Consider the following 24,944-nt stretch of genomic DNA (forward strand, 5'->3'; position numbering starts at 1 on the left):
GCTATGACCATTCTTTATAGTTTTGAACTATTAGCTGATCTGAAAACTTCATGAATTTCACTGAGCTTGGTAAGCAGCTCAGCATATCGCGTAGTTTATCAAGCACAACAGCCTGACTATCCGTCGGCGCAGTAGTTTTGTCTTTGGCATTTGCAACACTGACAGAGATGAGGCATCCACCATGTGTGATTACGGACAGCTCGGTAGGCAGTCGCTCAACACCACAGAAGCTGACATCTGGGGGTGAAAAGTAACCAGGGTTGATCCGGGTAAGGACCCATTTGAAGTCAGAAAGGTCAGTGCAACTGCCTTCAACTTTAGGGAAGTTAACGTTGAGAAAGACATCCGGAGGGAGATATGGAGCTCCAGAAGAGATGATCTTGTTGGTCAACTGTGCGGCGAGTTGACCGTAGAGGCTGCTGCGAAGAGGTACTGGATCAGTATCAAATGCAAGGCGGCCGGTTGAAGCCGCAGAAAAGGCTATTGAGGGAATGCCGGCGCCATGAGCGGCATATGCAGCAGCAGAAACTGTGCCGCTGAATCTGCTCAGGTTACGCAGTGTCAGCTTGTAATTCTCTGTGTGCTACAACGAAATTGGGAGACATTACGGTAGTTGGACAAAGACATTGGTGCCGACATTAGGTCCCGCGACGGCAAATTCGGGAGCAGAGCCGTTCCACAGCTGAGGTCCGAAAGTGTTGATGCCATATTTCATGGCAGTTACAGGAAAGGAATTGACCCAGTTGAGGTCAGGCCGTGTATCATTATGGCCAGTGGTATTGCCGTTGCCGATACATGAATCGTATTCGCAGGGCAGCGTTCGGGGTACCGGAGGTGAATCGCTAGAGCCTGGTTTAAGCGACCAATTAATTGCCAGTTACGTGACAGAATTCCGAGATAGACATATGTGATGTATGAAGGGTATACAGCTACATATACATGTAATTACAGATGTGGTAAAGATTGCGCGTAGCAATATGAGAAGCACGTACCGGTTCCAGACTGATTATCTGCTGGCGCGGATAGAACAACGTCGTGACCAGCCTCATTCAGCGCATCATTGAAAGAGCGAAGATACAGTTCGGCCCAGCCATCGTCGTTGGATTGGACGATGCGAGCGGCTTGGGCGACCAGCGCCGGAATAATGGCCGCAAGACAGGCAGACGCTTTCATCGCGATAATATTACGAAGACCGCGGTATATTTAGGGAAGTAGCGCGTCTCTAAGATCATATCATTGTTCAATAGATGGACAGCCACCAGATGAGAATGAGAATATTAGATGAGATATAGGGGTAACGCGTTGATGATGGGTGATCTTGGCATTATTTAAGGTTCAGGGTGCCGGCGATATGAGATTGGTGCTCAGACCACTGGTATGGAGTGGTGGTTGTGAGTAAGCAAGTGACTAGGGTCACCAGATAGTCTCTTTTATCAAGCATTGAGCTCATCAATCACCATTTCATTTCATTTCCTCCTAAGCGAAGGTATAAAGATAAGCTTGGCTATATAGTTATAATTTTAGATGCATATTGGCATTCACATGGTTGTTCGTGCGGCATCTGAGATCGATCGCTATTAGAGCTGTGGGGACACTGGTTCAGACATAAACGCGACTAACCGGGAGAGATGCTTTACTCCGGCATTGAGAGGGAAGATTGTAATAGAATACGGATATGAAGATATAAGGCTGCGAAACTTCACACTTGATATAAAGAATACTGTCCTGTTACTATAGATATTCATTTGTAAGTAATGCGAAGCTGGTAAAGCAAGAAGTTGTACAGTAATATTGTGTACGCTTACGATGAAACTTGGTACATCTCCAGAAAGTTGTCTCAGACTGCACGAATCTGACAAAGCGTGCGAGTCAGCGGTGTCAGCGTCTTGCAGTATTTAATGTCTTTACTATCTGGCCTAGTAACTGGGAATAATAACCATAGTCTTTATCTAATACGGATAGTAGTATACTACTGGAGTTTTTGAAGAGACGGGGCGCGACTGGTGTTAGTATGCTGTATGACTTACGACTTACTATAGCGGAGTGTTGTGGGGACGGCTTTATTCCGATGATCTAAATCGGTAGTTGTTGCTACCAGATTTGGGAAATGCTCGGGCTTGCACATTTTACCGCACAGCAGTAACTAAATAAACTTCTCTCCGTGATATCAATAAATACAAGTAGTAGTTTGTGCTAGCGACTCATTTGCTTACATTTTCGGGGATGGATGCATCTTCAAACAAGCTAAGATGAAGCTATATCCGCGCTTCGGAGAAACGCTCGCCGACGTGCTATTTAAGTCATCAACTATTCCTCCCTGCATGTAACTTAAAGTCTGAGTGTGTCTCTGGGTGGGTGAGGCGGACAGCTTGTTTTTGCAAAGTCGTGATTTTGCCATTGCGACTTCTCTGGCCTCTCAAGATGCTCTGAGATAACGCGTTTTATGCACCTATTTGCTGATGGAAGAAAGCTGACATATAAAGCTAGCATCGTGCCATCTCCCAAGTCGATCACGACATCCAACCGCACGTGATAGTTGCATGGTATCGCAAGATATCGATGTTTATCATTGCTTCCCATTTCGAATCTCCCTCATATCAATTTTCCCCCATGATATATAAACCATCTTCAAATTGATGAAGTTCAGATACAATGGGAGGAGGGAACCAAATCAAATCCGTTGCGGTCATTGGGGCTGGAGCTGCAGGTAGCTAGAATGGGGCTAAGCATCCAAGCTGACAACAATTTACTAATGCCCGCATTCAGGAGCGATAACGGCGGCAGCTTTGAAGGCTGAAGAAGCGTTTGACGTAATTCGAGTTTTTGAGAGAAGAGAGAGCGCAGGAGGAACATGGTAAGAATCATTTCCATTGTAACACAGCGTCTTACGGGGATTCTCATACTGCTTCAGGATTTACGATGCTGCAACTCAACCCAGCCTGCTTGGGCGACCAGGAGCAACGCCAGCTGAACTTGACCCTCCTTTGGAAATTCCAAAAAGCCTGCCTGCTGTCTTACCACCAAATAAACAGGAGCGATTCTCCCAGACGCCCATCTATGATGTCTTGACGTAAGTGTTTAAGTGTCTTCGTCAACATATAGCGTCCGTATGCTAACAGAGGGGTCGCAAGAACAAACGTGCCTGAAATCGCCATGTCATTTTCAGATTGCCGTTTTGCATATGGACCGTTTGCTCCACATCATATTCCTCGCCAATACATAGAAAACTACTTTGCGTTACACAAGACGGATACGTTCTTGGAGCTCAACACCACCGTCGAAGATGTCTCCAAGATTCAGCATCCGTCAAATGGTTCCAGTCAGTGGAAATTGACTCTCAGAAAACACGATGCTCTTCAAGACGCCGATCTCTGGTGGGAAGAAACATTCGACGCCGTGATTCTGGCAAATGGCCACTACTCTGTGCCAACAGTAAGTGCTCTCACTGGCAGCCTGCTAAAATGGATGCTGACTATCTTAGATTCCCAATGTCAAGGGTCTGAACGAGTACATTGAAAAATTCCCTGGCCGCGTGGTCCACTCTAAGACATATAGAACGGCCAAATCATACAAGTCACAAAAGGTACTTGTGATTGGCAACTCTGCTTCGGGAACAGACGTAAGCCGGGAGCTGGTCTCGACTGCTCAGCTTCCCGTTTACCAGTCCAGGAGATCAAAGGCGTGGTGGGAGGGAGATTCACCATCCAAGGGGATTGAGTGGAAGCCTATTGTATCCGAATATCTACCTTCTGGTAGAATTCTCTTCGAAGACGGCACTTATCTGGATGACATTGATACAGTGATATACTGTACCGGATATAAGCCATCATATCCCTTCTGGGATGCCAAGAAGAATGGACAACCGCTGTATGACGACAAAAAGGGAAAGTTGGTGAAGAGCTACTGGCATACATTCTTCCAAGACTTCCCAAACCTGGGCATCGTGGGACTGCCGCGGGTGTTAACATTCCGAAGCTTCGAATATCAAGCCATCGCCCTCGCTCGCCTATTTGCCAATCGAAACCCAGTCCCGCTTCCGCCGTTAGCCGAACAACAAGCCTGGGAGGACGAAAGAGAGAAAGAGAGGTCCCGGGAACACCGCAAATTCCACGACATCACCTGGGAAAATGGCGAAACTCACGAATGGCTGCAGGGGTTCTTCAAATGGTCTGGCTTGGGAACTTTGACTGGGCAGGGGAGAATTCCGCCGCCGCTCACAAAGGAAATGATTTGGGCGATTGATAATCTGAAAAAGTACAAGCCCGAAGGTGAGGAGGATGCCAGCGATATTAGCGACTTTTCGGAGATTTACGAGTGGATTGTGTTGGCACATAGGAAGCGCGATGTACTTGGATTCATTTGAGACGAGGAAGATATATCTTGGTCATGAACAACTTTATTTTATTCCTAATTGTCCTGGTCATGTAGTATAATGGCTGGCAACCCATGCAATGATGTTTTATCACGACGTCAAACTGTAGAAAACCATCTTCATTCCATTTCTATCCGTCTCACTCATGTATCGTACAATGACTCCCAATCAAAATCATGATGTCGTGTCGCGTCTCGAAACTGTCGAAAACGATCCAAAGGTTTCTTGAGGGGTATCTTGAATGCTCCCTATAGTCGGAAAAGCAAACATTTCTTTCAAGTCCTTTTCTAATCTTCTCTCTTGTTAGTATATCATATATCAAACAACAGAAGGTATAGGAAGAAAGCAACTTACCAGAATAACAATCTCGAACCAGGCTAAGCCCTCGCAGTTCTTCCGCTGCCTACTCCTCCTCCTTCTCGCCGCTGCTGTATAGCTCGCGGACTCGACCAGGCTCAATGTACTCGACCTCCTCGATGGGAGGGAATTCGACGTTGTGTACAAACGAGCGCCAGACGGGATCGAGGGGCGAGCTCTCGGTGCCCAGGTCCATCCAGACCGAAATCCGGACGCTCCTCGCCGTGGTGGTCACGGAAAAGTCCGTGTAGCAGTGAGGGCAGTGGCCGTGCACCTCCTTTCCCGGCGACTCGAAGGAGTTGTCCACCGCGCGGGGGAACTGGCGCAGGTCCTGGTGGAGGGAGCTGTTGGTCCAGGCCCCGTCCTCCAGGGGGAAGAACTGCTGGTGCCGGCAGATGGACTCGCTGGCGATGAGGTCCCTGGTGATCTGCCGCGAGGGATGGCGGTACTCGCAGATGGTCCGCAGCAGGAACCGGCCGTCGACGATCCGCGGGGCGACCTTGGCGGCGACGGTCACCTTCTTCTCCCAGGGGTAGGAGAGCGAAAACTGCCGGGCCGCGGTGAGACGCCCGAGGTACTGGCGGTGGCTGGGCGTGAGGGAGTCGCCCATCCGGGTGTACTTGAGCGCCAGCTGGACGTGGCGTCTACCCAGCTCGTACTCGTCGGCGGGGGCCAGCTGCAATGGCTGGTTGTATCGCCCGTACAAGTCTGCCAGGGGGCAATTCGGGCGGCTGTCAGCTGGCGTGTCGGCGGTGTCGATGCGATGGTATCGCATGCACTCCTCGCAGACCCAGTGGTCGGGCATGTCTCGACTCATGCCGGCGAGGTATTCGAACCGCTCCTCTCGGTTCTCCTCGGTGTCGGCGGGCGGGAATTGGCCTTGACCTGCACAGTTGCGAACTGCTCGGCAGGTTGTGGCGAGGATGATGTTGTCCGCGGGGGACAGGTGGGTGGTGATCTCACGGATGAGATCGATGGGCATGTTCAGCAGGGCTGAATGTTTGGGGAGGGAACTCATTTTCCCCTTCTTCTCGATTCTTCCGCTGAGGACAACGCGGGATGGCATCTGGACTGACGGAAAGACGTGGGGAAGAAAGTCTTGGTCGACGATAGTTGTCGATGGTGTCGGTGATGGATGGCTGTCAAAGTCTTTGGATGCGGTGCAGTGTGAAGGCTTGCAGCTGGGATCGAAAGGCTTGCGGAATAAGATGATGTATGAGAGAAAAGAAGAGACGAGAGTCAGGAGAAAAGAGCGTAATATATAAGTAAATAAAGAGATTTCTTGTCAACATATGGAGCCGTGGCGTTGAAAAGTGAGTTTGGGCTGAGGTTGGTGGGCCACGAACAAACTTCATCCCAAGTCTTGCATCCACTCAGTATGTACTCACTCTCTAGGTAGTGCCTTTATTCACAATTCACATACACTACAATACATATCAAACTTTGGAAAACCTTGATTCGGCTTGAGAATAAAAAGTAGGCGGGCGGACACCAAAAAGGTTTGTTCAAGCAACTTCTCCTAATGTTGCTGAGCCGCCGATTGTTGTGTACCTGTATCTAGTCCTTCCATACTGGTACCAAACAACCTTTACCTCACAAAGCCAATTATGTATTCATTAGGCCTCATAGAGCCCTCGTAAAGCCTCATCAAGCCATTCTTTTGGGTTTCACCGAATACCACAGCGTCTGTGTCTATATGGAAGTTAAAGCAAATCCGTTTGTTCTCCCGTCGCCACGGTGATACTTGTGGCTTTCGAGTGGCTGAAGGCTATATATACCATTACTATCAACCAAATTATTCTTGAAGTACCAGGCCTGAGAGCAATGGCAAATAACGAACTTGCGCGAGTGGACTGATGTGCGTGTGTTCGAGTTATAGTGGAGGAATCCTAGCTATAGTAAAGGCCTACGTGATGGGTGAGAGTGAATATCGGGCAGTAAACAACTAGTAACGCAAGAAAATCTAATTTCTATCGGGGTCTTTGGCGCCACAGGAGAAGATACAAAATATATTTTCCACTTTTGCTTCGTGGCGCCCCGTTTAGTTAGGTACCTACCTACATATGTCTGTGTACCAGACAACGACAATTTGTTTGACATTGCAACGAATGAGTATCTGGAGGCACACCTCTGGAGGTAGCTACATGTATATATACTCATAAATTTAAATCTTCTGAACCCTGAATCCTTTTTCTCATGTTGTTTTCCTTTTTTTTCTTTTTCCCTTATTAGGTTTTCCGCTTCGTCACTCTTTACGCTGGAGCTCCCCTTTTGTGCTTTGCGTGCACAAGAACACCACTGCTGTCTACATGTAGATATTAAGTCTTCTAGCATGTGATGAAAGGAATTAAAATGAACATTATATTACTTTAACAACAATAGTTCAAATAGTTAATTCACAAGGGACCATGGATAACGAGATGCCAACGCATGTACATATCACTTCGCCCGGAGCTTCTATATGAGTTCACTCGCATTATTCCCAATTCTCTAGTCCATCGCTATGTTGGGGAAATTGGTGGAACACAACTTTGGTTTCTTAGCTCTGCTAACCTAACCAAATAAACTAGATTCTTATAACTGTTACAACGGTAGTTCAATGGCGATTGTGCATACTAAGTCTACATTTAAAACCTTTCTTGATATACTGGTAGCATATTGTAGTCCACAATATACGTCAATTTCTCAGTACAGCTACATGGTATTGAGACATTCGTTGCTTTGTGGATTGAGAGCAGGCTTTAGACCAACAAATAGCACAAATTTTGATGGAGTTTAACTCTTCGCAAAGTACTCGGCGATAAACATCTCGTAGCCACGACAACGGATCAGTGAAAGTCCTATTTACTCTGGATTTGGTATGTAATCTCCACCAACAAGCCCATGTATCGGTCCGGATTTGCAATCGTGCGTCATCGTGTAATGCTAATGTGCCGGTAAAGATACGCTGCGGCCGCTACAGCATACATGTAGGCGGTTGACCTAGAGAGCCAAATACCACACAAAGTCGGTCATTCAAAGACGAAAGCATTTTGGAGCGCCGTATATACATGATTTCTCATCAATTGGCCATAGATTCCGGTGACCGCGACCGTGAAAGACGAGACAGCACCAAGATGATATCAGATTCGGCAACCTCTGATGATTGAGTTTCCCGGTCGACACTTCTTTTTTTTAGTTAATAGCATTTCTCTATCACGGCGTTTGGGAACTTGGAATGCAGTATACACGAAAGAGAAAAAAAAGAGAAAGAAAAAAGAAAAGCGGTAGATTTTGTATGCTGTCCATCTCAACGATGCTACCATAGAAGAGGCCCGTGGGCTGAGGCCACGGCGGTCACAGTGCACGATAGGGAGCTTTACAGTGTCGAGGCGGCGGCGAGAAAGACCCAGATAGCTGTTGAGTTGGTAGTGCCGTCATTCCATCCAACTGAACCATTGCTGATAAAACGATGACATGAGTATAGGATTTGCAAATTCCTATATTCAATATTATTTTTATTGGTCTTTCCTGTTAACTAAAATTGACTCTAGAATTATATACCCATGTTCAACCATGATAAGAGGCGTAGAAAAAGCAGGAACATCAAACTGGTAACGGGGTAAGGTCTCTTGGCATAGACACAAATATAGGAAAACAATAAAGAAGTAAAGAATAAAGAAATATTTAATTACTCTTTGTAGTAGTCTAGGACATAAATAGAAGGATGTTTCGCATACATGTAATCTTCAAGTTTTGCGAAAGCCTGCTTCAGATTTTGCGCCAGCCGCATCTGCATGTACATTTTGTATTTGCCTCGAGGATTCAAGGCTCGCCAGGCCAGAAAACGCCTATCCCTTCCGACCGACAGTCAATACAATAGTGCTAATGCATATGGGCTGCTTATCTAGGGTGCATAAGTCCAATAGCAATTCGGAACATGGCGAGCATCGCCTCGCTAGGCACTCTTGGCGCTTTGCCTCGTCAGTAGGTATAAATACAAACCTGGAGAAAAGGCAGATAGGCATTGGGCTGAAATCTTGCTACCTAAGGTACATGTACCAAACGCGGGGTAGATTGCATCGGTGTGGCAACATAGACTGCTATTCGCTATGCCGTGTTGTCTGTAGAATGTGATTTATATGTATGTATTAGCATCTGCTACTTTTGTGTGCATATAAATATACCTAATCTTGCCAAGATTGGTAGAAGGCTACAACATTGTTTCCATATGTTCATCACCAAGGCTTGTTGAGTTCACCTCCTACGTGATGGCCTCTCTTGGAAAGATTGCAAATTCGTTGGTATCGGTGGCAAATGAGAATACAGTCGCGCTTCTCAATGTAAACGTTGATTTTTCCGTTTTCCGTTGTCATCCATCCCCGGAATATCTCGCTGTTGGTTCAGCGTTGACAACCAAAAGGAAACAAGAAGCCGAAAGTGGTGCAATTCACGCCACAGCCTGTAAATTGGGCTTTCTATTTCACCAGATCCTTCCAGACACACCAAAGCTTCTCCAGGCATACGGTACCCGCGTATGTGAGATTCTATCTCGTCCTGGCATCAATCCAGAGGGCACTGAGAACGATGGCCCATTCCGTGCCTTTATAGGTGCTGATTGCACCTCAATATGGGCTGCTGCTACCTCAGGACCGGCATCAATCTGTATTCTCCTCTTGGCATGCATGCTCTCCAATGCCTGGGATGCAAAAACAGCGACTTCTATCTGGGCTGAGCTCATTGAACAACGAAAGAGGAATATTTATGCTCAAACAGAAAGCAATAGGATAGTGCATCCCCACTCTTTAGCCGCTGCGAAGCAAGATATCAGCAGAGCAGAATTGGCTAACTGGGACGTAAGCGTTCGCTCATGGCAGAGGTGAGCGAATATTGCAATGGGGTTGCAGCATATTCAACTTAAATTGATCATGGACAATATAAGGATACCATATTCAACCACAGGATCAACGTTTGAGAAAGTAACAATGGCATGGATTCGATCCATGGAAGTTGTAGAGAGACTTCTGAACAACCTACCTCAAGAGGTATCTGATCGCGCCATTCTACTAGCAATACATTCTTGGCATATTTATCCCGACCTTCTAGTCTTCCAGCAGGAAGCAAAGAAGATACCCTTCCATGATAGGCTCTTTCCTAACGTTGGTATACTCAGCGTAGGCCTTGAATACAAAGGTCCGTCGGACAATTTCACCAAATGGTCTCTCGCCCTGTCACATTTGCGATATTATGGAGATCCTATTTTGGTTAGGAGCAATGACAACCAAAGTCGGGTGAATATCCATCAGTTATGGCTTCTGACACTCGGAGTCATATTCCGGCAATGGGAAGTATCGTATTCCAATTTTGACAACGCTGTTGCTTGGTTTCAGCAACTGCAGAAGATACTAATCCACGGTGACGATGCTCAACGGACAGAGCTGTCGTGGCTGATTCGGCTTTGTGATGTCGCCTCCACTATTAACGATAATAATCGCAAAGAGGCTGGACAGTTAATTAAATACGGCTGGAGGCGAGCCACCAAACTTCTCGGGCCTGATGATAGGGCCATGCGTTGTCCGTTCTTTGGGCTATGTAACCCATATGTCATGTCGGCTTTCACTAGTGCCACTGATGTCGACCGCGGCCTCGAATATCTGCGTGGTATCGCGTCCCAGTTGAATCTCGAGGCTAATGAAGCGATCATATCATACACGGGGCAACTGAACCAGCGAGACAGTTACAGTGAATGGGCCACGATTGTTCCGATCGAAGCCCACCTTGGGCTCCGGACTACTGTTAGTTCTTCACATGCTATGCAAAAGAGACATGTCCGATGGCTTCATCCTCGCATTGAAGAAGAGAAAAGCACTGCTACTGCAATGCTGGAAAAAAGACGCCAAGAGATTGAGCAGATGGGAGATATTTGCTATGTTATCTATGATAAGAACGAGATGCTATACGCAATCAAAAGACGAGAGCAGCAAGCATATCGGTGGGATAGGCCGCCTCGAATTTTCAGCGCACTATCACCTATTGAGTTTACGTGCGTCCCATCTATGCGACATGCACAGCGATCTAACTTTCAACTATGGGTGGTATCGAGCAAGTATAGCAGCTTCGGGTCTGCTTACTTTGTTAATCTCATGAAAATTGCCGCACTATCCAAAGCCCCACTAGAACAAGGACTTGCATGGCTCAAACAAAAACCTAAACCACACCACGTCATCCAATACCTGAAGGGATCTGTCTTTGTGAGTGTCTAGAAGAAAATAAGCTTGATTAAAGAACTCAAACTAATCGACAAAGCAGACTGATGATTTGGTTGTAAAGAATGTCAACTCTCATGCTGGGGTCAAACGAAAGGCTCCAATAGATGAACCAGCACAAGAAAAATCTTATCAAGATTCCAATTTGACGCTTCACCAAGATGTTGCTGGCGAGAGCAAAATTCAAGACGATACTACTGGCTGCTTTCACCTATTGAGCAGCGCTTGCGATGAGTCAACATCATGGCTTATGTCGTTACGTATACTAGAGGTCGTTAGCCTCTTGTATCGAGATTTGCCAATGGCAACAGTTTCATTGCGGCTCGTGGAACAGAATCTACTGAAAGCAAAATGGTTACCTCCACCCATGCAAGCTCTTTTAAACAACCCCTTTGGCATAAGGACCGCAAGAGATGTCGCCAAAACACCCGTTACGGAATATTTGGCCGCGATGACTCGCGCAGCCTCATTTTCCTGCATTGCAATGTTCGAATCTGGATGCTTTGACATAGATCCTGATCAATTAAATGAAGTTATCGCGCTGTGTTCAGAAGATTCAATTTTTGTAGCAGGCATTATTCTCTCCGATCCCAGTTCCCACACTAAAGGAACTCAAATTCGCCATTTGGTTGGTAATATCGGTCATTCAGGAATGGTGCTAATGGTCTCTCCCCTTGAACCTCGTATCCGTGCAGTTGGCCATGAGCCCACACTGGTGGAGCACCGACCTTTTGACGGCAAGAGTACAGACAGCTTTGGTGGAACGTCGTTGCATTTGTCATTCACCACTTGGAAGATGCCGCTGGACTGGCAAAATACTGGAGAAATTGATCAAGAAATCTTCCTTCTCGAGTCAGTTGTGTCGGTGCAAGATAAAGGCAATTGGGTGGCGGATATTGATGTTATCGACATGGAAAAGAGCTGCCCTGATGTCATTGAGAAGTTTTGCTGTAGTCAGCATGAACATGGCTGTTTGGCAGCAGCAACGGCCGAGAATCATGGGGATAAAGTCTCTATAGACTCTTGGGAAGAGCTGATTGATCCGCCACCCTGTATTGGGATCTTCCGCGCGAAAAAAAACTGGGCAGCGCGTCTAGCTGCGGCGTCTATTTTAGTTCAGCAAGGAAAAGGACATAGCGCAGTCATCGTAGGAGATGAGCGAATTTGCTGGCCATGTTTGAGGGATCTATACGCTGAGCCCGAGCCACATCTTCCTCAGGTCATTATTTATTGATAGTATTAGAGTTGTTAATTATAAAATTAGTTGCATTTTGAAGCGAGACTGGACAACTTAGACTGGCGCACGCCTGTTAGTAAAGAATTTCCGTTAGCCAGAATATATTGGTCGTAAGAGCGCCGACGGTTTGTCTAAGCTCTTGTATGAAGTAGATATGTGCATGCAACATACATGGAGGTATCTAAGATGAATAATACATGTGCCCAGGTACGTAAAAATACATTGAGATGGCCATCGGCGCACCTTTAATAAGATAGCTTGTCACAAATTGCTGCTATTTCATACCAACCGTCCAAACAATACATGTATCAGTGCCGTCGCTCTCTCAGTCCACGTGATCTAAGGCGCTGGCTTCATGTTCTAAGGCGCAGCACTTCAATCGTCTCCTCATAACTCCTTTTGCTTGATGGAAAAGAATCAAAAGCTACGGGAACCATAAATGCTATCTTTAATTGTCCATTATGAAAAGCTGATAGGAGTCTCGCGGCGTATATTCCATCGCCATGCCCCGGCTTTATCACACTAAATCGAAGACTGGCTGCGCTCGCTGCAGAGCTCGCCGCGTCAAGGTAACGTCCCCGTAGCATCTTGAGCTTGCTTCTCAACGGCCATCTCACAATAACTGACCCCAATGCCTTGTATAATTACAGTGCGATGAAACCAAGCCAAAGTGTGTTCGTACATGCCCCATTTCACGTCGTCCATTCGCACATGTCGGAAGGTCTAACAATGGATCCAGAAATCCTGCACCCGCCACCAAGTAAACTGTCTGTATGACAGAACAAACCGCTGGAAGGCCTCGCAGCCAGATGACAATAGCGCTACCGAACCGGTATTGCATCAGACAGGAACAGCAACGAGCCAAACCGCTACCCATGATGACAAACATTTCGAGGAGTCGGTGCCTTTAATGTCGGCAGAAAGCCGTGATCGTCGCTATCTAGAACTCCGGTTGCTTCACCTGTGGACCACCGAGGTCTGTCAGACGCTGCCAGGCGCCTACGATCCTATAAATCTCAGGATTTGGGCTCACGACGTCCCCAAGATTGCTCTTGACTATGAACCTCTACTCACCGCCATCTTCTCCATCACTCTCCTCTACATGGTATTCAGCAACTCTCAGGTCGGCATTGGAAAGGACGAGCTATTTGCATACCGGGCAAGATATTTTGAGGCCGCCTTGCGGAACCACCGCCAGGCACTTGGCTCTATGGACCATCATACTGCCAATGGGGCCAGCTTCACTTCCATTGTTCTCATCTTTGATGCTTTCGCTAGTCTCAGAGAGCGATGGGTTCAACCGACCAACGCCAATGTACCATATAAGCCACCGACAGAATGGCTTCAGATGTGCAGGGGGGCCAGAAATGTCGCTTCGGTCGGACTGCGCATGATCGGTGAAGACTCTGACACATCTTTCGGTATCATGGCCAGGGGGGCTGCCCCTTTCACCGATCCAGAGGTCATCTATTCGGAAGCTAATCGTGCTCGGTTTGCTCACTTGTTGCCTGCAAATGCTGACCAGTCTGAGAATGATACCGATAATGAGGCATATACAACAGCGGTTGCGTACATTGCATCGGTCGCGGCAGCAAAGGAAGCAGGAGAAGATTTCGTGAAAACTGCTCGAAGAGTTACAATTTTTCCCATTATCTTGCATGATCGTTTCATCACCTTGATCGAAATGCTAAATCCGCGTGCTATGGTTATCCTCGCCCACTACTTCGCTTTGCTATGTCACCTCGACAGGATATGGTGGATAAGTAATTACCCAGAAAAGGAGATCGAAGCCATCAACGGCAGCCTCAGAAGCGAGTGGCATGGCATGATGGCGTGGCCGCTACAGGTTCTCCGCGATCGTGGTCAACAATCCGCGGTGAATGGCAGTGAAAAGTGATGTTGTGGAGGGCCTATTTCGTCACGATTATTTCGGCTGGGGTTATAAGAAGAAGAGAACACCATATTAATGTCTGCTGCTGTCATGAACTTGGCTGGCTTCAGACTAGGCGGATCTACTGCCTTTTGAACCGGATTTTTGAACACAGACCACATCGGATAAGACAATGGAACAACTAGAAACCAAGACTGTCTCTTTTTTCACCATCTCCATGAAAACACTATCAGTTGTCGCTTGTCGCTCTAAATCCTACCGCCATTTTTAACCCTTGCTCGTTTCTCGGTCTCGCTTCTCGGTATCGTTTAGGTCCCGCTTTTCCGAATCCTGCGCCTCTGGTCGGTTCGTCGCAGGCCCGCCATCTCTTTCCAGGAGTCAAGCTGTTGAGTAGATATTTTTCCAACAGAATAAAACTGCGTCAAGAATGGAGATAGCTTCAATTGGACGGCGGCTGGAGGCCTCAAAAGGGATGAGGCGTTAGGGGCTTAGACGCTAGATGGATGGCATTACCGCCTTGCTCTGTTGACGCTCTCCAAGCCAGAAACAGATCACCGTTTGGACATATAAAGCATCAGAGTCACCTACAATAACTCTCTTTCCTTCACTCTTCTCTCAAATTAAATCTTTCCAGCCACCTCTCTACCATTTCCACTATCAGTCTTTTGAGCTCATTCTCCAATTGTGTTGGCCGCAGTCGTCTTTCCGGCAGAAGCAAACTTCGCATCCCTTACCGCAGTGTACGACAGAAACTAAGAGCCAATTTTCACTCTACTGTCCAGTGTCAATCGAATTCGAAGTCAATATAGCTTGACCAAGTGCCTGAAGGCTCTCGGAAGCACCATGACCGCGTTATCGACCGCCGAGCTGATCATCTATGCTACTCTTAGCATCCCGACTCTATACGTCCTGTTCAAACATGGCCGCGCTGGATTGCTTGGATGGCTTTATCAGTTTGCCTTCTGTTCGTTGCGTGTAATTGGAAGCGCCATGGATCTGTCTGGCAATACATCAGCAGGCATTATCTCAAGCGTTGGCTTGTCTCCTCTTCTTCTTGCTGCATCTGGCATTCTGCATGAAGCGTACTGTTCCATTCCCTAAATGCCGTCGTCCAATCTTGCATACTAATGGATACTAATAGGAGAAACTATTACTGCGACCCAATGTCTAGGAAGCTCAAATGGACTGTTATCATTTTGTTCCACATCCTTGTCACTACCGGAGTCGCTATTGTAGCTTCTGGTGCGTCGAGCCTGCAGTCTACTGATGACAAGCCTGTGGACGCTTCCAAAGCTTCCAAAAATGCTTCTTCGGTGAGAACTGGCATGTCACTTTTGACTCTCGCTTGGGCTATTATCGCCATTGTATCAGTCTGGATACTGGCTCGTCCTGCCAAATCCCCAATGCCAAGAACTATCACTGCTGCAGGAACCAAAGTAAGTCTTGTTGAATATGTATGCAAAGACTTCAGTTTTCTAATCTAGCAATAGCTTCTCTGGGCTGTCCTTGTGTCGGATATTTTCAGTGGCATTAGAGTCATCTATTCCCTCATCGCGCTGGTCACGAAAGACATGAATCTGAACCCTCAGACCGGCTCTCTCGCTATCCGTGTCATTCTAGGTCTGATCCCAGAGTTGGTCAGTGCACTGACTTTCGTAACGGCTGGACTTCTCACGCGACATGTTGCTCGGGAGTCACAGGTGAAAAGGTCTTCAGGTAGGAATGGGCAAACCAACGAAGACTTTTAGGGAGACTGACCCCGGTTTGATCTGAGACTACGTTGAGTTATTAAATCGTCGGTAGCCGTGGTTTCTATCTTGGGAGTAAGAAGTTGTTAGAATACTTAATGGACATCACTCGATTTTGCCCCGACTTAACCAAATTCTACCTTACCATCTTCATTACACGTTATTGCTCTCTTTGCCTATTTGGAGTTTTGTTTATGGGGAACGCACCATGTGGCATGTGCTCCATTATCATTGCATGTTGTACAGGATCCCAATTTCGACACTTCACCAGTCGAGGGTGCTCGCCGAGCATTTGGTAGATTTTCGCTCGGTGACTAGAATCGTCTCACGGTGTCTTGATGATATCGCCTTTCGGTAGTCGCTCCACAAGTGAAGTTGCGTCCGCAGTCACGAACTCGCGCTGCCTGTATGATACGCGTCTCAGGAGGGTCGAGGACTCGGAGTTTGTCGGTAATGGGTAGCTCATCAACCGCGATGACTATCCTTCATTAGCTTGCCTCTAATACTTACTTGATGCTGCCCTTATAAAATTTAATCGGAGACAAAAGCACTGGTATTAGCTTGATTCCAGAGGTCGTTCAATATGCCTGTATTTCCCTGATGCGTGCTCTGGACACGTTTTCCATTAACTTGAAGCGTAAGAACGAATGAACAGGTTGGCGCAGCTAATCGTAACAGCATTCAATTCATGTGTGTCATAATCATTAGTGCCTAAGCCGCTATCTTTGCAACTCTTTCATAATCTGTACATCAATGACCCCAAGACGTGCCAAACTTGGAGTCTCCCGCGACAACCTTAACAAATTCCCGGGCAATAATAGAGTCTAAAAATCTTCAGTCAGTACCTTCTCAGTAAATGAGTTGCTCAAGCAACTATTGTCATGACGTGTAGCTTTACTAACCTGTCTTATTTGAAGGATGGAGCTCATCGTACCTATTGTCGACGTCAGTGTCTATCCTTCGGCGTGGGCCGCAGTACATACCATAGATACGAATCGAGTGAACCTGGTCCATCTTTGCAATTCGCACCGTTCACATCGCAATGGTGGTAAAATCCTTTGACGTTGTGCGGCGACTCCAAATATCCCTTGGGGTTGTTGTAGATGTCGGTAATGAGGGTGTGAATGTCAAATATTGAAATCTTGGCTCCCGGCCAGCGATTTTTGACGAGGAGATGGAATGGGACGCCATAGTCGATAATAGTGTTTGATGATGCAGTATACTCGAGCATCTTTTGGGCGTACTCTGTCTGGTTATATAATGTCTTGTTTTGCCAGAATTGGTTGTCGCCTGCGCCTCCGTCAGATTGAGGACGATACAGTCCCACCAGCTGAAGGGCATTCAGATTGAGTAACACGAAGCGTCGACCACCTGCTGCATAAATGGCATCAAATGTCGCCCACAGGCAGTCAATGTATGTTGAAATAGTTGTTCCTGCCACTTGAGAGTCACTGAGGATTCCGGTAAAGCTGAGATCGTTTGTTCCTATCCAAAGGGAGTATACGGTGTTTGCTGCAGTTACGCCACGGTATAAAGCCGTCTTTCGATCCCTCTTGAATGATGGGATTTCATCGGTAATGATTGAAGGAAAGTTTGCATTGAGAAAAGATGCCCATCTTGCTACATTGTTATTATCGCATGTAGCACCAGAGATGGCGTAGTCGTAAAGAGTTGCGCCAGTGCTGCCTTTGACATATTGCGCCCACGTTAAACCTCCACTAGCAGTGGCGTTGGACTCCGGCTGCATAACTCCTGGCGGTGGCGGCTGATCATTATGGCCTCCATAGTAGCTAAGCCGACCATTATCAGTGTAGCTATCTCCAAACGTGACAAGATATTTGAAGTCGGATTTAGGATGTAGCGAAGCAGCGTTTAGCGCTACAGCAAAGCTCGAGATTAAGGCGATCAAACGCATGATGTGGTCTATCTGCTTCTGTAAGTGCAGCTTACACGAGTAGGCTGACGATTCACACTCATCCAAGACCGATCACTCAGGCGAAAGAAGAGTCGCAAAAATATAACAGCGTTGGTAGTGATATATAAGAGCGTATTTCCTTTGAATGCTTTTGACAACGTTAAATAGCCTAATATCATCGTCAGTTCTCGTCCCCAGTTGTTGGTAAGAAACACGGTTTTCCTGGGACCTGCATCGGATGTAACCAGTAATAACTTCGTGTATGATCCTCCGCATCCCCGAGCGATCGTCTACCTTGATTACATACAAGGATATCAGCCTAACCGGCGGCACAAACATTCCGAGAGCTGTGTGTAGCATTCATCTCCCCCGCTTCGGATATTTAACAATAGCATCTCAGACAGAATAGTTATCGTCATCATGCAGGCCGACAATGTGAGTGCCACAACATGAATACATGGTAGAGAAAGCAACGGGGCAGCAACGGGGCCGCTAAAGCAGAAATGGGCGGAGAAAACTCACTATGGCAGTCTTCCTTTTGTGCGTCTGGGGTAATTGGTAATTGAAGCGTTGACGATCCATTTAGCCTGTAGGCTAAAAGCCGACGATGAACGGTGAGCCGGATGTTCTTGGGGTTACCCTTTATACCGAGAATTGAGAATGACGTACAATAGAATATGCAATGCTATAAGGAATGCAATTCCGGATATTGGTAGCTGAGTAGGCCAATCAGAGATTGGCTGTCGCTACTGTCTACAAGCAGGATTTTGGACTATTATTGTTTCAGATCGCGAATTTGCAGCCACACCTCCCAGCCTAAGGATAGAGTGAGACACCTATTCTCGTCTTGACTAGGATAATTGATTCAAGTTGTTTAGCAGCGTCAATTCCGGTATTAAGGTCGAACGTCATCATTGTAGGAGAAAGCCCCAGCAAGGCGAAGTCCAGCGAAATGCGCTGCAGGCAGCCAATAATGACAGACTGCGCACGGCAAGGCACTTATTGCGTGGGGCGCGGCCGTCCGTAAGGCTGCCTACCGCCATTCGGAGACGGTGATGTATGAACACAGTTTGTTGAAGCTTGTCTGCCACTCTACATGCCTGGTAACCGTCGGTAGTCGTTTTATCTTTCACGACATATGCTAGAGGGATGTCGACAACCACGCCATCTACGGATACTGCTGGCGGCAGCCAGAGCCAAGCACATACATGCATTATAGCGCAAAGCCAAGACGAGCCGGTACCAGCTACAAGCTCAGACACTTCTCACCTCACGTTGTCAATGAGTTTCTTATCTTCTCAACTCAAAGCTGCTACTTGGGTTGAAACTTTATGTAGAGCGGTGGCGAGTTTGAAGAACATGAAAGCGGGCTTCTGGAGCCACGTCATGGTTGCAGCTCCTCTTCTCATCGCGATTGTGACGCTTTGGCCGACGTTCACCGGTTCTGCAGACACAAAAAAGGCCACTGAGCTGGCCAAATGGACGGCCAGAAAGGATTTCATAGAGTTTTGTCAATCAGTAAGCGCATATAAAGCTGAGGTCGTATGTGAAACACTAACGATGAGCTTGAAAGCTCGACTGGGAGCCCGCGGGGTGTGATCTGCAGCCCGACTCTTTGGGACCACCTCCGGTTCGTCGTCGACAACTGCCATCCTGGCCTTCTAATGATCATACAGGCTCTGCATTTAATCTCATCACATTCGTTGCGTTAAGCGTCGTCATTTCTTGCTTGCTGGTGAAGAAGCAACAACGACGCATGCGGTCTCTATTCGAAGGCTCTTTTCACAAATTGTCACGCTCTCGACTAGGTCAACAAGTATTCTCCACACCGTTACTATCTTCCCTAGAAGTCTCAGATCAAGACCAGACACTGCAACCAACGCCGACAGCCCATAGCACCGGGCTTGAGGCGGCTGACCACGTACCTCGACGTCGAGTGGTCGGTAGTCGACATAAGCCACAAAGCCCTCCTCTGGATGCCTATGACAGAACAGAAGACGACAATGATATAAAATTGCAACCTGAGCGGCATGTAGACTACTTATCCCATGTGTGGCAGGAAGAAGACCTCCACCAATCCTGGAGACACGTGCAATCACAGAGGACAAACTACGAAAATGCAGCTCGCCTAGAAAACGCTGCATGGAGATCCTGGACTAAATTCAGACACAATTTACCTACGATTTCACCAACTCATATTAATTGGTTAGTTCACTATGGACGCCTAAGGGCTGGATGATGCTCATAATTGCAGGTCGAAAGATGAAGATGTCACATGGCTCTATGGCCCACTACAGCCTCAGCCTGTTGCGCTGTATGAGCTGACGGACTATTCAGAGTGGTACAAACAAAAGAGTGCTCGGAAAATAGAAACCACCAAACGCACCGCTACTTCAAAAGTCGAGAAAGCTGATCGACAGGTAACAATTAGTGGGCAGCTCGGATTGGATGAAGCTGCGAACAAAACCTCTCGCCCAAACTTCCAGCAGGGGGGAAACCTCAAGCATGGACGCCACTTCGGCAAAAGCTTTACGAGAAATATTTCCATCCAGCCAGAGTCAAAGGAGGTTCGCTTCAAAGTAGAATTTGAGTAGAATTTGATTAAATAGTGATGGTCTTAGAACACTTATAGAGACACTACCACTCAAAGATACACATCAGATGGAATTGAGAGTATTCGAAGAGCAATTTTTGTAATTCAAGAGGCTTCTTTGGTGGAGCTAGCTGCTGTTTTGTGCTCAAAGCATATTCCAGAACACAGCACTGTCCGATCACATATAACTTGGACTGTCAGCTATGTCGTTAATTCGCTTGAGTCCCAAGGTGCGCTGTTGGCCACTGGTTGGTCGTTTTCCTCATCAAAGATATCAAAGCCCAAGTGTCGGCTCGGGTCAAGGAATCGGACAGCGCCGCGCTCAGAAGACAGCTGGTCTACAGCGTGGAAGTCTTCGTCTGAGAGCCTTGTCAGCTGGATATTTTGCTGCAGGTGGCTATCTTGCACCGATTTGGGGATAACAGGGATCCCCTTTTGCACTGCCCAAGATAAACAGACCTAGACAGTTTTTCGCTTAGTTGATAAGTACCGCAAATTGGATGTGTTGATATGCATTTACCTGGGCCGGCGATATTTGGTATCTTGTTGCAATCTCGATTACCTAGAACTAACGTTTAGATTCCTTTTATTGAGACATTTATTTTTTCTGGTCGTGTACCTTAGAATCTACTGTCGGAGATGGTGCATTGGATCCACGGACTACCTCAACGGGACGCCCACCTAGAGGCTGGTGGGCCATGAGAAGAATACCATGCCGGGATGAAAACTCAAAAAGCTCTTGTTGCGGCAGATATCTATAGCAGCACGTAATTAGCATCAAGGGTCAACTTTGTATCGGATGATGCCCTACGGATGAATTTCGACCTGGTTGACTGCTGGCATAATTCTGGCGATATCAACTATTCTTTTGGTCTTGAGAATGTTAAAATTGGAAAGACCTGCGTTCATTCCAGTTAGTGAGATCAATTGTGACCCTTGAAATTCAATACTTACCAATCGAGCGCGCTAGACCCAAGTCAACTAATCTTTCCATTGCCTGCCAAGTTTCCGGGTATCTCCTGGAGAGATCATAGTCTATGACAGGCTGGCTTGTGTAAGCCTATCATTGCGTATGATATATAGAAATATGTTATGATATCTTACCTTTCCGTTGCCACTTGGATGTCTTATCGTTGCGTTCTTTTTGCCAGCCTTATAAGCATGAGGGACTTGGTGACATCAGTACTCCTCTGTCTACTGTTATAATCATCGACAAGGGCAGCGAGTGCGACGTACAGTGCATCAAGTACAGATCGACTACCTCGAACGTTAGCGAGAGTGTATCTTGGCTGCAATATACAATACAGAAGAAAATATTACCATATTCCATTTGCAAATCTTTCAGAGACTGCTCTAAAGCCTTCTGGACGTCGGCAGGTTCATGCCAGGTTTGCGCGCTATCAGTTAACTTTAAGCGAAATACGCCCATGTCAGCCCGAAGTAGCCGGTAACTTACAGTTTAGTAGTCACAAAGATTTCATGCCTAGGGATACCGCTCTCTTTGATCGCTTGTCCGATTTGCTTTTCGTTTCCGTACGCGTGGGCTCCGTCAATATGCCGATATCCCAACTGTAACGCTTTCGTAACGGCTTCTTTCACCAATGCGTTACCTTTATCGCCCTGAAATGTGCCGAGTCCTACAGCGGGAACATTATTGCCACTGCTGAGGGGAAAGATAGTTGGAAGGTCCATAGTGAAGAAACTGATGCACTTGGTGGCTTGCCTCACAAGATGAAAAATCTGAACCTGTCCCCATTAGTATTTGAGGTCCGTGTTTGAGGTCCGAGCACGTCAATTCCCATTACAGCAATGAAGCGTTATAGCAGTACCATTAGAAGTCCAAGAGGAGCATCTAGCCAATCATTCCCTATCCCGGTCTCAATAAACGGGGCCTGTACGACCTCCTCAAAGTTGTGTGAGGCAATTGGGAGCTATTGGTTCTCACGACCTCGGCTGACCAGCATTAGATTTATACGCCCTCTCAGATGTTTTCTTCCTTGTATAAAATGGAGGCTTTCAAGACAACTTTAAAATATATTTGGAACTCCTTGAGTTTGCCATGCTGTTGCTCAGTAACCTTTACCGACGAAATGGATAGTATACTCGGCAACAACGCCGCTGGAGGTCAGCGGCATGTGGATCCTAACGTTCTTGCTGGTAAGCCCTGCAAATCTGACTTTCTGCTTGTAACAATGTACTAATAGAGCCTCTTGATGTCAAATTAGTGCTGCAAGATGTTACTGAGGTGCTCGAAGTAGCACCCTGCCAGGAATCAGCTTGGGCGAAAGCTTTTCGTCTCACAGTGCTTCAGAAAACCCTAAGCGAAGAGCGCTATTTCATGAAGGCCTGTTGACCAATCGAAAAAGCTTGATAGCCGAAAAGGTCGCTGACCGGAATATAGGTCTCCATTGGTCATCATGGTAAGCTGGCTCTAAAGGGCGAGTTCGAGTCGACATCAACCATCCACGCTATTGTACCCGAATTTTGTCCCAAGCCTATGGGATGGGGGACATTCAAGAACGATCCAAATTCACACTTTTACATTTGTAAGTTTTATGACTTTATCGAAGGCGTACCTGAGCCGAGCTCTTTCTGTGAGAGCCTTGCGCGGTTACATTCCAGCCAATCTCCGACGGAGGGCAAGTTCGGATTCTATTGCACAACATACAATGGCAATCTTCCTCAGGACAACACCTGGTGTGACAGCTGGGAACAGTTTTTTTCGAATGGCCTACGTCACATTTTGAACATACGAGAAGAAAGGGCTGGCCCTAACCCCGAACTCGACGCACTTCTGCCTCAGCTCTTTGACAAAGTGATCCCCAGGCTCTTGCGACCACTGGAAAGCGGGGGACGAAAAATTAAACCCTCGCTAGTGCACGGAGACTTGTGGTATGGAAATGCAGGAATAATTGATGGCGATACCGAGAAGGGTATCGTGTATGATCCCGCCAGCTTCTGGGCGCATAACGAATGTACGTTATCTAACTTACAGGCCGTGATTTTACGACTTTTACTCCAGGCTAGCAATTAACAAGACGCACGAACAGATGAATTGGGAAACTGGCGTCCTGAGCGAAACAAATTCACACGTCGCTATTTTCAAGCATACCATTCTCACATACCCAAAGCGGAGCCGGAAGAGGACTACGACGATCGCAATGCTCTTTACTCTTTGTATGAAGACATTTGATCGATCTTACCGAGAACGTTGGTTAATCTGGTTGATGTAGGAGATTTAATTTACATGCAGCGGCACTGTTTCCAGAGCAGGACTCGTTCGTACATATGTAAGCTGCTCAGCGACACACTCGGCTAGACAACTTGCTGGTTTGCTAATTTTCAATCAGGGCAGTAGAAGGGATTCAGAAACTCGTCGATACGTACCCAGACGGTTATGTGAGCCATGGAGAATAATGCATGTACTTAACTCAATGTCGGTTGTATGTGAGATACCGTGCCGCAGCAGAAAAATGGAGCTGAGTACTGGCGACATGTTGTTTTCGAGTTTTTGGGTGTGGAAATAATACAACCCTGGTACGAATGACTTCCTCATTTTTCAGTAGCAATCTAGGCAGTGTATATACTTTTTCCCTCGAGCAAGTTTCCCTCGATGCCAATTGACACTCAGTACATGCGGTTCTGACCTTGGCAACCTGCACTAAGAGATTAGTGCGTACGGGCCGAGCCGTAGCTCTAGGTGCATGAAGCAAAAGAAGATTGCAAATTGCCGGAAAAAACTAGTTGACGTCTGGTTTTGAGGGCGTTTTGGCCACGCCTGGTTTTAAAGGGGAAAAAATCAAAGCAGCAGATGCTCACATTTCAGAGATTTGCAAGTTTACTACATAGTGGTCGATATTATTCAGGCATCTCATTTTCCAGAAAATTATCCTTTAAATTGTAGTTCAGCAGTATTTCATTTAGTTATTAGCATATAGTACTTCTCTTCCAGCGCGAGAGAGTGCAGAGCAATTTTTGAACAGCCTATATGATACATGCGTTGGCATCTGATCGAGATCTGTGCAAGAATGTTTAAAATCTCGCTTTGGATCCCTCGTGCCAAAGCCATTGGCTAAGTATGTAGCAGACCGTTTTCACAACAAAGGGAAAACAGAAAAAAGGAAAAAAGGGAAAAAAGGTGACCAATCGCTTCAGCTTTTGGTATTTAATACGGACTTGAGGCTATTTTCAATCTTCTTTCTCGGGATTCTAGTGGAAGGAAGATCAGAGAAATCTGGGAAAATTGTCACTATGGGATACGGAAGGCGATGAAGTTATAACATTGCAAGCTCAAGTCTTAACAAGCTAAAAGAATATAATCTAGCAAGACAAATAGGATAATCATGAACAAATCTAAAGCTTAATGAAACGCCATTTGGAGTACACGATTATCATTCGGGTCAAAAAGCGCGTCCAAGAGCCCTATACTCACTACAGCCTCGTCTCTAAAATCTTCCTCGTGCACTGTAATACGGTCTCTCATCATCACTGCTTCGAGATATTCATCTGATGCGCTACGGGTAGAAATCGCACCAATTTCCCACCCACTCAACTGAATATTGCCAGCTGAAGATTTTCCAAAGTTT

The 24,944-nt window shown here is 46.7% G+C and overlaps 8 protein-coding genes across 8 annotated transcripts; 5 read left to right on the top strand and 3 right to left on the bottom strand.

Moving 5' to 3' along the window:
* Position 1: 1 nt before the first annotated feature.
* TGAM01_v204261 (hypothetical protein) lies at positions 2-1,173 on the bottom strand (the record flags this gene model as incomplete). The annotated part of the gene is made up of 3 exons (XM_018808554.1): positions 2-542; positions 609-849; positions 993-1,173. The coding sequence occupies 3 exons, from the start codon at positions 1,171-1,173 to the stop codon at positions 2-4; spliced, it is 963 nt and encodes a 320-aa protein (XP_018658210.1).
* Positions 1,174-2,652: 1,479 nt separating this feature from the next.
* On the top strand, positions 2,653-4,363 carry TGAM01_v204262 (hypothetical protein; the record flags this gene model as incomplete). Its single annotated transcript, XM_024549378.1, has 5 exons — positions 2,653-2,707; positions 2,767-2,854; positions 2,912-3,070; positions 3,132-3,432; positions 3,482-4,363. The coding sequence occupies 5 exons, from the start codon at positions 2,653-2,655 to the stop codon at positions 4,361-4,363; spliced, it is 1,485 nt and encodes a 494-aa protein (XP_024405842.1).
* Positions 4,364-4,775: 412 nt separating this feature from the next.
* Positions 4,776-5,747, bottom strand: TGAM01_v204263 (hypothetical protein; the record flags this gene model as incomplete). The annotated part of the gene is made up of 1 exon (XM_018808556.1): positions 4,776-5,747. One exon carries the CDS (start codon positions 5,745-5,747, stop codon positions 4,776-4,778), a length of 972 nt encoding a protein of 323 aa, XP_018658212.1.
* Positions 5,748-8,979: 3,232 nt separating this feature from the next.
* On the top strand, positions 8,980-12,208 carry TGAM01_v204264 (hypothetical protein; the record flags this gene model as incomplete). The annotated part of the gene is made up of 3 exons (XM_024549379.1): positions 8,980-9,587; positions 9,651-10,959; positions 11,018-12,208. 3 exons carry the CDS (start codon positions 8,980-8,982, stop codon positions 12,206-12,208), a joined length of 3,108 nt encoding a protein of 1,035 aa, XP_024405843.1.
* A 506-nt stretch (positions 12,209-12,714) lies between these two features.
* Positions 12,715-14,108, top strand: TGAM01_v204265 (hypothetical protein; the record flags this gene model as incomplete). The annotated part of the gene is made up of 3 exons (XM_024549380.1): positions 12,715-12,780; positions 12,862-12,885; positions 12,951-14,108. 3 exons carry the CDS (start codon positions 12,715-12,717, stop codon positions 14,106-14,108), a joined length of 1,248 nt encoding a protein of 415 aa, XP_024405844.1.
* A 5,043-nt stretch (positions 14,109-19,151) lies between these two features.
* TGAM01_v204267 (protein phosphatase type 1 complex subunit Hex2/Reg1) lies at positions 19,152-20,359 on the top strand (the record flags this gene model as incomplete). Its single annotated transcript, XM_018808560.1, has 3 exons — positions 19,152-19,283; positions 19,339-19,970; positions 20,020-20,359. 3 exons carry the CDS (start codon positions 19,152-19,154, stop codon positions 20,357-20,359), a joined length of 1,104 nt encoding a protein of 367 aa, XP_018658216.1.
* A 200-nt stretch (positions 20,360-20,559) lies between these two features.
* Positions 20,560-22,050, bottom strand: TGAM01_v204266 (aldo-keto reductase; the record flags this gene model as incomplete). Its single annotated transcript, XM_024549381.1, has 9 exons — positions 20,560-20,817; positions 20,879-20,920; positions 20,978-21,113; positions 21,170-21,257; positions 21,313-21,403; positions 21,463-21,527; positions 21,595-21,615; positions 21,679-21,755; positions 21,815-22,050. 9 exons carry the CDS (start codon positions 22,048-22,050, stop codon positions 20,560-20,562), a joined length of 1,014 nt encoding a protein of 337 aa, XP_024405845.1.
* Positions 22,051-22,343: 293 nt separating this feature from the next.
* On the top strand, positions 22,344-23,551 carry TGAM01_v204268 (hypothetical protein; the record flags this gene model as incomplete). Its single annotated transcript, XM_024549382.1, has 4 exons — positions 22,344-22,515; positions 22,584-22,660; positions 22,760-23,333; positions 23,409-23,551. The coding sequence occupies 4 exons, from the start codon at positions 22,344-22,346 to the stop codon at positions 23,549-23,551; spliced, it is 966 nt and encodes a 321-aa protein (XP_024405846.1).
* Between the last annotated feature and the right edge of the window lie 1,393 nt (positions 23,552-24,944).

This window comes from Trichoderma gamsii, assembly GCF_001481775.2.
Source record: "Trichoderma gamsii strain T6085 chromosome Unknown Scaffold_12.2, whole genome shotgun sequence".
Taxonomy (NCBI): Eukaryota; Fungi; Ascomycota; class Sordariomycetes; order Hypocreales; family Hypocreaceae; genus Trichoderma; species Trichoderma gamsii.